Source organism: Pelodiscus sinensis, chromosome 17 (assembly GCF_052426305.1).
Source record: "Pelodiscus sinensis isolate ZL-2025 chromosome 17, ASM5242630v1, whole genome shotgun sequence".
Taxonomy (NCBI): Eukaryota; Metazoa; Chordata; order Testudines; family Trionychidae; genus Pelodiscus; species Pelodiscus sinensis.
Window position 1 is genome coordinate 34621571 of NC_143068.1, and position 13374 is coordinate 34634944.

A 13374-nucleotide genomic window follows, 5' to 3' on the forward strand; every position below is an offset into this window, starting at 1 on the left:
GTGTATATGCACAACATCTGTAGTAGCACTGTGATGTCAAAGTGAAACTACAGAGCAGAGGTAACACTGCTACAGCCGTTCAACAGTCCAGGGACAACGACAAGCAAAACTCTGTGTAAAGTAAGTTACCCCAATGCTAAAACTAATACAAACTGACCAAAGTCAAGAAACTTGGAACTAAGACTACACAACACCCTTAACTCAGCCCATAGTTCCCAGGCAATGTAACCTACATGGGTCATTCCTGGAGTCTCCCTGGGAATGGCAGGATGTAGGAAAATGCAGACTTCATCAACCTGCATTAAGCAGATTATGAAAATGTTAGCCAACACCTCCTAGCATAAGGATTAAACCTTCTCATCAGCCTTGTTATCTGCTTGCTGACCAAGCAACCCACAGCTGTTTAGGCCTGAAATCATCAGTCCCCCACTAAATTAATCTCTGCTGGCCCCACACCCAGTTCCCCGATGGGGTGATGGTGATGTCTGTGAGGGAAAGGGTGTTAGACTTGGGTTGCCCTTCCCCAGGGGTTGGGGGGTGCATTCTCTCTCTGATGACACAGAAAACATGTATTGTTCTGCTAGATTCACCTTTGGAAGGCTTTGTGAACATAAGCGATGGACTTTAAAAGTCATATTGTGTGTGAACAAAAACTTAGATTCTGCAGAAGTTGATGGCACGCTCCAGGAACAGATTCCTAGTCAACATGGGCAAGTTTGTGTTTCAAGTTAAAGGAGGGTAATATAATTAATGCAAATGAACATGGGTTTATGAAAAATAGATCCTATCAAATTACCGTGATCTTTTTTTTATAAGATTACAAGTTGGTAGATAAAAGTAATAGTGTAGCCACAATACACTTAGCTTTTGACTTGGTACCATATATTTTGATTAAAAAACTAGAATGAGATAAAATTAATGTGGCATGCATTAAATGGATTAAAAACACGCTGATTGATAGGCCTCAAAATGCAATTGTAAATGGAAAATTATCACTGGATAGTGTGTGACCAGTGGGGTCCTACAGGGATTGGTTTGTAGCCCTAAGCTTTTTAATGTTTTTATCAGTGACCTGGAAGAGAACATAAAATCCTCAGATAGTTTGCAGATGATCCACAAAATAGGAGGAGTTATAAATATTGAAGAGGAAGATCATTGATTCAGAGTCTCAACCCGTGGTACGGGAAGTCTGGGAGGTACGTCCACACAACTGAAATCTGGAGAAAACTGAATTTTTGTTTTAAGTTTGACAGCGCTTTATTATTTTTGTACTTTTTATACCCAAAAATGTCAATCGCCTGCCCAGCTACGATTAAGTTGTTTAAACAAATGTGTTGCAACGGTCGAAAAAAAATGTGTGTGTCTGAAAAGTGTAGGTACTGGGGATACTTATTTTTTTTTTTATGGGGTACTTTATAAAAAAAGGTTGAGAAACACTGATTCAGAGCAGTCTTGATTGCCTGGCAAACTGGTCACAACCAAATAATATGCATGTTAATATGTCTAAATGTAAATATACAGATCTGGGAACAAAGAATGCAGGCCATAGTTACAGGATGGGAGGACTCTATCCCGGAAAGTAGTTACACTGAAAAGATTTGAAGGTGGTGGTGGATAATCAGATGAACATGAGCTTTAAGTGTGATGCGAACGCAACCCTAGAATGCCTAAACAGGGAAGAATCTCAGCTCTGTATTTAGCACTCGTTCGACCACTCCTATATTACCGGTTGTGGCGCCCAACATCCAGGAAGGATGTTGATAAACTGGAGAGGGTTCAGAGAAGAGCCCCAAGGATGACTAAAGGATTAGAAAACATGCCACGCAGTGATAAATTGAGCTTTTGGAGTCTATTTAGCTTAACATAGAGAAATGTAAGGGGTGATTTATTAAAGCCAATAAGTACCTATATGGAGAACAAAGTTATAAGGCGATCCAGTGGCTGGAAGCTGAAGCTAAACAAATTCAGACTGGAAAGACGGTGAACATTTTTAACAGTGACAGTCATGGACCACTGGAACAATTTACCAAGGGCCCTGGTGGATTTTTTACCACTGGAAACGTGTCTGTCGAGACTAGAGGTTTTTCTAAATGCTCTGCCCTAGGAATTATTTTGGGGGAATTGTCTGGCCTGTGCTATATAGGGCCTTAGAGCAGATACTCACAATGGTCTCTTCTGGCCTTGGAATCTGGGAGTCTCTCCATGATAGGCTAAGAATGTGGGAAAACAGAGCTCTAGCATGCTATACAATGCTGACTGCTACAACCTGGTAATCTGTCTATAAAGACTCCTTCCCCCAGATCTGAAATAGTCCATTGCTGTGGGACCATATTCAGAGCAAGAACGAAACACAATAGGGTAGGCACAGGGGCAATATGGCAGCCATAAACCTGACTTTCCTGTAGCTTGTTGTGTGGTTTTTCTTTGAAACATGATGGTTATCGAGAGCAGAAGGAAGAGTATGAAGGGAGCAGGCAATCCAAAGGGGGCAGAGAAGACAGACAATTACAATAATCTGCCGTCCCCGTGGAAAATAAATTGGCAGCTGACAGGTTATACTTTGTACAAACAGAAGCTTTGCAGGAGAAGTGAAGACTCCAGAGGGGCCAATTGGCAGGTTAATTAGGATGAAGCAAGGGATTAATGAAAATGTTTAAGAAACGGGGTTTGAGATGCAAAAGACTCAGAAATACTTGCTCCAGAGGAATCACCTCTGCTTTGGGGGAGGAGGCAGGAGGGTGGAATAGCAGAACAGAGAATGGCCAACACGGATGTCTTTGAGAACCAAGGAAGGGACGGGGGATTCCCAAGGAAGGAGCAGGGAAGTTCAGGGAAGGACCCAGTTGTGTCTTATTTTTCTAGAAATATACTGGCTGCGTCCCTCCCCCAATAAGACCAAAAAGGCATCAATAATGCAGAATAGTCTCTCTCCAGGTAGCTGGCATGCAGCCTCCCACGGCCAACCAGTAGGCTATCTGTTTACCTTGAAGAGACGGGGCAGGAGGAAAGCAATTAAACTGGAGCTGTGATTAGGGCTTGCAGACAAGGGCTTGCATTAGCAATGCCTGGGCTCCTGTAACTGTGCTGGCTGTGGCTGAGGCAGGCCTGCTCCACCACCCCCTGCTCAGCGCTTTCCTGGTACAGCACAAGCATGACTGATGCTCTCTGTCCCACACAAGCTCCGAGAGCTCCGAGGTAGGAACCAGTTGCTAAGAGACAGGACTGTACTTTCCAGCCCACATTCAGACCTTTGTCACCAGCTCAAGGGCTTTTGCTGGATCAAAACACACTGTGCAGGTGAGAAAAAGCCAGGCAGCCTCTCTCCACAGCTAGTCAGCTCGCATGAAAAAAATCACATGGTTCCAGTTAGGGGAACCACTCCACAGGCATCAAAACCGATGATGGGAATAAAGAATCTTAAAGCGCTGGTAAGGAAAGGGGCGGGGGATGCAGAAACACACATCGCCCTGCAGCAAAGCGGCCTTCTTATTCCTAATGCTGCAAGATTCAAAACAGCGCTGCTCTGCAGCCTACTGGAGCCCGGGATCAAAGGGGTGATACCTGCAGCCCCAAAACCCAGGGGGCTTTGGAGATCCAGGCAAGACAGGTGACTGGGTGATTCTAGGAGTGGGGATGGAGGCTGGTATTAAGACACGGATCCTTTTGTTTCTAGGTCACTCACTCAAATCCATCCCAGGCCAGACTGGTAGTTAGTCCCTAGTGAAAAACCGTGAAAAACAACGAATGGTCCCGTAGCACCTTAGAGACTAACAACACATGTAGGTGGGATCATGGGCACCACACAAAAGCTCATGACACCATCTACCTTGTTTGTGTGTTAGTCTGTAAGGTGCTGCAGGACCATGCGTTGTTTTTTACGGTTTTCCAGTCACAGACTAACACGGCCCCCCCTCTGAGACTTTAGTCACCCACAAGACTAGGGCTTGGCTTTGTTTTAGAGTGGCTTGGGAAACGTGGGTTTGACGTGTCTCTGTCCACTTCACTGGACACAAAGCCACACCGTAAAACTCCACTGCATCGAGCCGTCTCTCCAGAGAGCCCAGGACAGAATGGGCCATGGACACTGAACTGCCCTCTCCCCCCTCCGCAGTGGTCCCTCCAGGTCAGGATTACGGGCTGTAAGAAGCCAGGCTGGAGGAAGCTAGCCCCACGTCTATCCATGCTATTTCTAGTGTGTGGGCAGAGATCCTTGTCCCTCCCCGGCTGCCAAGCCAACACTGCACAGCCAGTGAAAGAAACAAATTATACTGCATCTAGTCCTGAATCCTCGCTCCTTGCACCATGGTGGCAAAACCTAACCCCCCGCCTTTTAACTCTGAGTGACGGACGGGTGCACCCTGCTACACAGTAAAGGTACCTCCCACCTCCCTAAAGCTAGCGACCCTTCTCCCGACACACACGCACACACACACACACTGCAGCTATTTTCTTTTCAAATAAATTGCTACTGTTTTGTTGGCAACCCCGCTCAGAGTGGAAGTCAGCAGTGTTCCCATAAAGAAGCTGATTCTGGCCAACAGGTCCCCTCTGTACCACCCATAGCGACAATCAGCTAATTAGACTGACAGGACACTGAAACTCATGGTGGCTTTGGCCCATCCTCAATGCAGTTCTCAGGGAGGGGCACAGCTCATATGAGAGCAGGGGAAGGCAACTGCTAAGTCGTGCTAGAGCAAGGATCCAAAGGCGAAGCGAAATAAATATACATTTTTCTGTCACAGCCGCACAGACAAGTTTCTGTGAGGCTAAAAAGTCAACACAGGTGGATACACGGAACCTCCATTAATATCCCTCCATCCATCTTTGTACCTTCCCAGACATTTGTTTGTCCACAAAGCAAATTTACACACTGCCCCGGTCTGCTCTAGTGTAACAGCCAAAACAATTTCATTTCTTTCCGTGAGAGCCTCGTGCTGATAATGGTTTGGGCAAACAGACCCTGAAAGGGCGCCCCACGAAACAAGTTTTAGTGGCCTCTGCTGGGCTTTGTTGCCATCCTTTACCACTGATTGGATCACCTTCCTGCTTAAAATATAGGAAAGCTCCTTTGGGTCAGGAGTCTGGAAAGATTGAGAGGAGAGACAGACCTGAATTATGCTTATAATATACAGGTTCTCTTGCTTCCAGCATGCTCAGTGCCTCTTTCTCCCTGGGTGAACACTGCCTGTAACTAGCACCATTTCAACAATGGTGTTTCTGATTGGAGTGGGACTTTCTTTCTCTCGTTTTAATTTTATTGTAACGGGCCTTTACAAAAGTTTTGCGTGTGGCTGCTTTTTTTCTTCTTCTTGAAATCAATTGCCAATCAAGGGAAGAGAGCCATTTTTTTTGCATTAATTGCAAGTGATGGAATCAGATGGCTTGACTAGTTTTGGAAGGGAGCTCCTTGTCCAAGATCCTGCCTGTCGTACGCTGGGCAACACCAGTGAAATCAATGTAATTGTGTAGCATGCAAAATTTAGAGAAGGGTCTGTATTTTTTTTTTTATTTGTTCAGGCAGCCAGACCTGGGAGGACTGCATGACTTAGTGAGCTACAAAACTTTTCACTTGTAGGCTGCAAGAACAACTGCAGCCCAAGGTGGTGGCAGTGATCAAAAACTGTTACCACCCGGTGGCTGTTTTGGAACTGGACCATATGCATATCGTAAAGTTAGCCAACACAACTGCTACCAGCAGGTAACTTGTTGGAAATCTTGGCAGAGATGCCAAGGACTGAATGAGCCATGGCAGGTCAGGACTGAGATCCAGTTGGGACAGTCACTAGCTCTCTTTTGTGGGGAGAGAACTCCATTCTCCAAGGCCACCAATTCTCTTTAGACACACAGAACGCCAAGGCTGTGTAAATTCAGCCAGCAAAAATATCAGAGACTGTTGTTGTTTACCATGAATAAGCCCTTCATTAATGTGACCCTTATTCCTGAAAACTGCTCAGGGTAAAAATTGCAAATGATTCTGAGCAGACACAGGGAGTTGGCTCTGGATGGCATATAGGGATCACACTGGACCTGGGTTATAGGCAGAGTTGTTGACTCGAGTCCCACGACTTGAACTCGAGTCCGACTTAAGTCTCCTAGGTGACTCAACTTGAGACTCGACTCGGGTTCATTACTTGAGACTTGAGACTTGCTAATTTTGTTAAATCGACTGGGTGAAAAAATTGTCCGAAAATGCCGATATTGATGGCTTGTACAAAAGTGACTTGACATTTTTTAAATTAAGACTTGAGACTCGACTTGGGACTTGACTCGAAAGTGACTTTAGGGACTCGAGACTCGACTTGGACTTGACAATGACGACGTGAAGACAACACTGGTGATAGGCTCATGCATTTTGTCAGTATCGTGCCAGATTATCAAATGCACTTCTAAATGTGAAGCTGCTCATCAATTATATGGGAAGAGTCAGTCCCACAGTGCATCTTTAGGTCTGTTTTTCCTTAGGTTGGACATGAGGAAAAACTTCCTAATTGTCTGGGTGGTTCAACACTGGAATAAATTCCCCAGCGAGGTTGTGGAATCTCCATCTCTGGAGGTATTTAAGAGCAGATTAAACATCTATCAGGGATTACCTAGATCCGTAGCTGGTTTGTTATCACAGTAGTATCAGAACTAGTTGGACACCACAGATCTAGATGGTGCCTGTATAACTACCCATAGGCAGATTTGAATCTGAAACCTCTAGAGCTCAGTGTAGGCACTGCTATAGCTTGAGCTAGAAATCCAGCTGGCTCACAGATCAGGCTGTAGAGCTCACTCATTCTTATCTCTTGCTCTAACAGGTCTATGTCACTCTACAGTACAGGGACCCACACCTACTAGGTGTGCGAGTTACACTAGGTCTTGCTGTGAGGGCAGGGGACTGGACTTGATGACCTTTCGAGGTCCTTTCCAGTTCTAGTCTTCTATGATCCTCGCTATCAAGCTTTTCATAGAGGGTATAGACTGGGTGTGTGGCAAGTAAGTTTGTGTTAAATAGTAGGCCATTTCTCAGCTCATGACTTAGCAGCCATTCGTACCTCCTGAATCTTTCATTTTCTGTTATCTTTGTTGTTTTTTAATCCAGACCAAATGACGATCACAAGAAGCCATTAGTTACAACAGTGAAAACTTCTGTAGAGTAAAGTTCTCAGAGGTTATGCCAGGGTGGTTTTAGGAGTGCACCAAATGACCACATTAGGGAATACTTGTACCAGGGAAAAAGTGGCCTTTATTAACCACTAGGTCTGCTTCCCTTCTATCTGTCTGGCTTCCCTAACCTAGCTTGTTCCTACTATGCTATACCAACATGAGATCTGCTGGGTTTTAGTGTTCATGCAGCAACTAAGATGTTTTTAGGCATATATTGTAATGGCCTGCTTATAGCGAGTCCAAAGTGCCTACTCTCCTGCTGAGGAAAGGCCATCATCCTCTTGGTCTTTCTCCTCCATTTATTATGCTTCCCTTTTAGTTTAATATCACTCTTGAGGGATCTCTGAATGTGTCATTCTGACATGATTTCAAAACACCTCTACTTTCTGGGGAGCCTGCCTTGTAATATCTAGGTGGGCTCTGCGTGCAGCCGAGAAAACCCCGCCATCATAAATGCCCTTAGCCTTTTATTACTGTCTGGGATGGACTCTGGGACCTTATAGCAAACTCTGCAGGGGTAAGAGGAAGTGAAGAGAAGCAAAAGCAGCTACCACAGAGCCTGAACCTTCCAGGGCCCAGTGCAACACCCAAAGGGCCAGTCTACTATGAAGCAATCCCGTGTCTGCTCTGGTGGTCTGATTTGACTCACTTTGTAACCCATATCAGAGGCTGCCAGAATGAATATATCCTGCTAGGTTGGCCAGTGTTCCGTAGCTGTGACAAGCGCACACCACACAGGGTGAAGAATAGCATTGATTTACAGCGTGTGTATATCCACTCCTGCAGCTAATACCCAAACCAAAGGCTGGGTCTAACCTTCCCCCTAGCACCTGGTGCTACATGAAAACAAATCAACACTTCCAGCTGTCACTAGAAATGTCGTATTTTTCCTTACACGATATCTCCATCTCAACATACATCTATAGGAAAACCCTGTCCAAAGGACGCTGAGTACTTAGGGCACGAGAAACATGAGACTATAACGAAAGCCACATTTAACTTCTCGTCATGAACAGAACTCTCGTGGTTTTGAGACAAGACCAGAGATGTGCAAGACCAGCTGGATAATGGATACTGGGGTTCAAGCACTGATACATGAGTACTAACAGACCAGTAACACATCAGCCTATTACAATTCATAGTAGTTGAGCAGTGAGAAGCAGCCCCTCTCGCTGGGCCACAAGATGGTCTCCCGAGATAGGACAGGGTAGTTTTGCTCACTGCGCTGGCGTACCTAGAATGTGCGGGGGTGCCGACTGAACCGTAGCAGCGCTTTGATTGGATGCAGAGGGAGCGCCTGGCTCTCGCAGCCAGTGTTGTGTGCAATCAGCATTCACTTCACTTCACGTGCCCTTGCTTTAAAGTGCGTGCCACTTTAGTAACGCCAGTAGGGAAAAACTATGCAGATGGAATCCAGTGGAATCTAGCAACCTTGGGCGTGGGCAACAGGAAACAATATTTCCTGGGCCACACGCAGAACCCCGATGGAGCACATGTGGCCTGCAGGTTGCCTTCTAGACTGCCCGCAAGGTACCAAATTTCCTACCCTGGCTAGGACCTCATTTCTTTGGTTTTTGCTGTGTGTGTTAAATGACCTGAATCTTCCGGACACTCATCTGGGAAAGGGAAATCCAAACTCCCTGTGCCAGACCTCGCTGCTGTCTCTATTCCCAACCCATTTATCACTAAAAAGACCACCATCTGCTGTGACCATCACCTAAGGCAGATGCCCACTTCTCACTGTACAGTCTTATTTTTCAAACCACCCAAATCTGATTAGGCCTGCTCTGATAAAAGGCATGAAGGAGGGAAAGTTACTCAAGAGAGAAAAGAACCACATGTTCACCGTGTTTTAGCCACAAATGCACAGAAAACACTTATGTCAATTAGGAATAAACAAGGTCAAAAGGAACACTAATAACCCCCCACCCCTTGAGAGTGGCCCTGACTCCATCATTAGGAGAGGCCTTAACCCCACCAGTGGCCTCCACACATTCTTTTGCTCTTCTCAACTTTTCACTCACCGTGCTACATATTTCCTGTGACAATCTGCAGATACTGGAGAGCAGCATGCAGAACCTCCTCCCCCACCAACTGCCCCCCCCCCCAGTTGCATTTTGACTATGCTTACTCCTTCCCTGGGTCCCAAGTCCCAGGATAGTCATGAGCACATTAAGACTTTGACAGATGCACTTGGAGAAGGAAGACTAGAGGTGTCAGATAGATGAGTAGCCTGACGAAGGGAACTCAGTTGAAACACCAATCCAGAAGTGTTTGGAAAGTGCACCAAAATGAAGATAAACCAGAACATGCACTTTATTGTGGAGCAGAGTGCTAGTATCGGCTTCATAAATTATTTGACTGCACATACGTGAATAATGAAATGCCCCCATCTATACAAAACTAGCGAAGAGGACGGAAAGATGCAGAACCACTGAATTTTCACCAACTAAAGAAAAACCCTGTCAAGTTATTTTTAAATTGTTCGGATATTCCAAACAAAACAAAAAATAGCAAATGAATCAGCTCAAAATCTTTCACTGGATTTGCAACATAATGGTTGCTCTTAGTTAACTGAGCCCCCAAAAAGGGGGGAGAGGAGGCAAACAACAAATTCTACAGATTTGACACCCTAAGATTCAAGGGGGAGCAGCAATGAAGCTAGTGTCTCCATCCAATGCCCTCAGTTTTCACTTCTTACAGGATTAGTCTCTGGCAAATGTGTTACATGGTCCCATTGAAAATTCAGCAGTCTCCTGCGGGCGTGCCTGTGTTTTGTTTGTTGATGTATGGCAGTCTAGGTGTGTCTAGTATTTGTAGCCTGTAGGGACTGGAATAGAGAAGTTGGGGATCTAGACAGTCTCCCTGTTGAGCGCTCATCGGGACATGAGGCTTTAGGGGAGCCGGGGGCTTGCACTGGTCTCTCTGAGCCATCAGGTGTAAGGACCTGGCTGTGCACCACAAAAGGAGGGGAGGACTCGCTAATTAACAGCAGAGTCTAGGGAGTCTGGCCTGGCCTCTCTGGGGTCCCATGACTCTGCAGCACTGGAAAGATCAGGCCAGTGGCTTGAGAGGCTCTTGGGGAGCTCGCAATGTGCTGTGTCTGGGAGGGGGCGTTTCTCGCGCACTCAGCCAGAGCAGGGTTGGGTGGCTTTGAGGAAAGAGGGGGGGGGGGGGCTGCCTCCCAAAATGTCAGGAAACATTTGCTGTGGCGGGGCTAGAGGCGGGGGTCGGAGGAGGAGGGGAAGCGAAATACTGACCCTTCCCCCTCCCCCCGGAGCGAGGCAGGCCAGATGGGAGGTAAATAGCGCGTTTAGCAGCCTTGGCCACAGATGGGCTGCCCTCCATGGCAGCCTCCGCCTGTCCTCTCCATGCCGGAGCCTGGGAGCGTGTGCATAGCAAACACTGCACCCTCACAGCAGCAGCGGCGGCAGCGGCAGCAGCAGCAGCGGAGGAGGGGGGGGCATGCCCAGCCCACAGCACCCGGAGCCCTGCTCTGCCCACGGAGCGGGGCCGGAGGCTCCCCGCGGGCGGGCCCGGCAGCCGCAGCCGCGTCTCCAAGCTGCGCGCAGGGGCCGCGGGACGCACGCCCCCGTGGGCTGCCAGGCGCCTCCGCGCTGGGGCAGATGGTGCAAAGGACGGGGAGGGAGGGAGCGAGGCAGCCCCACGCTGGGTCCCCCGCCCCCTCCCCGCCGGAGCGGGAGGGGCCCCGGCGAGGGGGGGGGTCACCTCCTGCTCCCACCAGCTGGAAGCGCCACGGTGCCTGCAGCCGGGGCGCGGGCAGGCGGCGGCTGGCGCGCCCCCCGGCCGGGCAGGACAGGGAACAATGGCTCCGGCGGGGCTGGCGTTTGCCCGGGACAGCAGCCTGCTGGGAGGCGGGGGGAGGGGATGCAACCTCCAGCTGGGCTCTGCCCTGCGCCGTCGCCCCAGCAGGGCAGGAACAATGAGGCTCCCGCAGGGGAGTTTCCCGGGACTGCAGCCCGCGGGCAGGCGGGGTGGGCACGGCCCCGCTCCAGGCGCTGCCCCCCTCCCCCAGCGGGGCCGGGTCACCAGCGACAGGCGCCGCGGGACAGCAGCCTGCGCAGAGGGAGGGGCGGGCTGGGCTCCAGCCTGGCCCGGGTCAGCGGGGGCGGGGGCACTCGGCCTGGCCGGGGGAGGGGGGGTGGTGCCCGCCTCCTCCCTCCCCACCGCACACACGCTCTGCCCTTGGCTGCAAAGCGGCCTGCGCTGGCGGGGCGGGTGGGAAATGCAGGGCGGGCGTGACCGGGCAGGACCTGCGGAGGGACTGGGTGGGAGGAGGTGCAAGGATCCGAGTGGGAGGGGGCGCAAGGGGGCTCCCGAGCCGCCCCCCTCCACGCCGCGTGGGCTGCACGGGAGCCGCAGAGTCTGGGGGCCGGCCCTCGTGTGCGCTCGCCAGGGACTGACACCCGCCCCGGGGGCTCTGCTAGTCTGCGCCCACCGCGGGGAGGGGAGGGGGCAGGTGCAGTGACCTGGGGTGGGGGGAAGGGCTCTCCTCCCCCTCCTCCAAAAGAGGGAGCTACCGCCCCTCATCGCTGCTTAGCAGCTGGGAGGTACCGGCTGGACCGGATGGGGCAGGAAGGGGGAGGGGAGGGTGCGTGTGAGGGGGTTTCCTCCCCCGGCCTGGATGGCTAACCTAATCTGCATCCTCCCCCCGTGGCCAGACCAGCGGCTGGGAGACAGGCTGGCCCTGCCCAGCCGGGGCTGGCTGGCCCGCGCCTAACGCGTACCCCTCCCTAGCCAAAGCCACGCATGGGTGGGTAGCGGATGGGCAGCTCAGGTTGGACGTGATCGGACAGGGGTGGGGAGGGGGCTGCTTCAGCTGTTCCCGCCCCGCCGCCCCCCATGCAGCCCCTGCCCAGCGGCTGGGAGGGGCGGGCAGCCCTTGCTCCGCAGGGAGCGGGGTCCTGCGGGAAGCCCTGCCCCACGCCCCCCACCCTGCAGAGGGGTCTGTCTGCAACTCAGCAGCGCAGCTGGGGGGGGGAGGGGGCTGTCCAGACAGGGGCGTGGGGCGGCTATTTTCTAATGGGGCGCACGGGGCGGGTGTCTCGCCCCCCATGGGGCATGCGCGCTCCTTTGCACCCTGCTGGGTGTCTGGGATATGCCAGCTAGTGCTGATGGGACAGGGGCCGGGATGGCAGGCTGGGGGGGGGGGGGCTGGGATGCTGGGGGGGGGGGCTGCCCCGCAGCGGGTCTCTGCTCTGGGCCCCATCCCGGGGGGGGGGGGCAGGCTGCGGGAGGGGAGGACACACAGACACAAGACAGACAGACCGAGCCCCCGGGGCCCGGCGCGCACTAACCGTTCCCGTTTTCACCGGCACATACACCACTTGACCCATCTTCGCCGCCTCCCGGGTGCCGCTGCCCAGCCGGAAGCCCTTGGACCGGACCCAGAACTGGAACTTGCCTTTCTCCCCCCCGCCGGAGCCGCTGCCCGAGCCGACTCCCCCCTGCAGCACCTCGGCGATGCGCTGGTACTTGCTCCGGGTCACCGTCTTGGTTTTGGCCGAGTCCCCGTAGGTGCGGAGGCACCAGTCCCGGAACTGCCGCCCCAGCTCGCTGTCCCCGGGGCGGCTCCCCCGCAGCAGCAGCGGGGGCTTCGGCATCCCGGCCCGCAGGCAGCGCCCGAGCCCCTGTCCCGGGCTGGAGACGGCAGCGAGCCCGGCCGGCCGCGGCGCTGCGCCCTGCCCTGCCCGGCCGGCGGAGCGGGAGCCGGGACGGGCTGCGGGGGCGAGTCCCCGGGAGGGGCCGCGGCGGGGCGGGCGCGGGGGGGGAGCGCGGCAGCCGGACAGCGACCCAGCGAGCCGGGCGGAGGGAGGCACCGGCGGCGCCAGCAGCAGCCGCCGCTCCTGTCACAGGATCACAGGCGGCTCCGGCTCGTCCCCCTCCCTCCCCCCGCCCGTCCCTGCCTCCTCCGCCCCCCTCCGGCCGCCTCCTCCTCTCCGCGGGATCCCACCTGTTAGAGCCGCGGCGCGGCCGCCTCCCGGGGCCCCGGGGGCCGCCTCCCCCTCCCGGGGCCGGGGCGTGCGGGGGCCGGGCCGGGCGGCCCACGGGGGGCCGGGCGCGGCGGCACGTGGGGGAAGGGGGCGCCCGGGGAAGTCGGGGAGCGGGCCCGGGGACCTTCGGCGCAGAGCAGCTTCCTCTTTCGCAGCGGCGCACGTGTCCCTGGCCCGGGCTGGGCCCGGGCGGAGCGAGGTCTCTGCGGGA

General features: G+C 52.6%; 1 protein-coding gene across 1 annotated transcript in view; it reads right to left on the minus strand.

Moving 5' to 3' along the window:
* Positions 1-13046, minus strand: part of NOL4L (nucleolar protein 4 like) — a 113836-nt gene extending 100790 nt beyond the window's left edge. Inside the window, exon 1 of the mRNA XM_014570850.3 lies at positions 12468-13046. Coding sequence (XP_014426336.2) covers positions 12468-12773 — 306 coding nt within the window. The 5' untranslated portion in view covers positions 12774-13046. The remainder of the gene's footprint in view (positions 1-12467) is intronic.
* Positions 13047-13374: the final 328 nt, after the last annotated feature.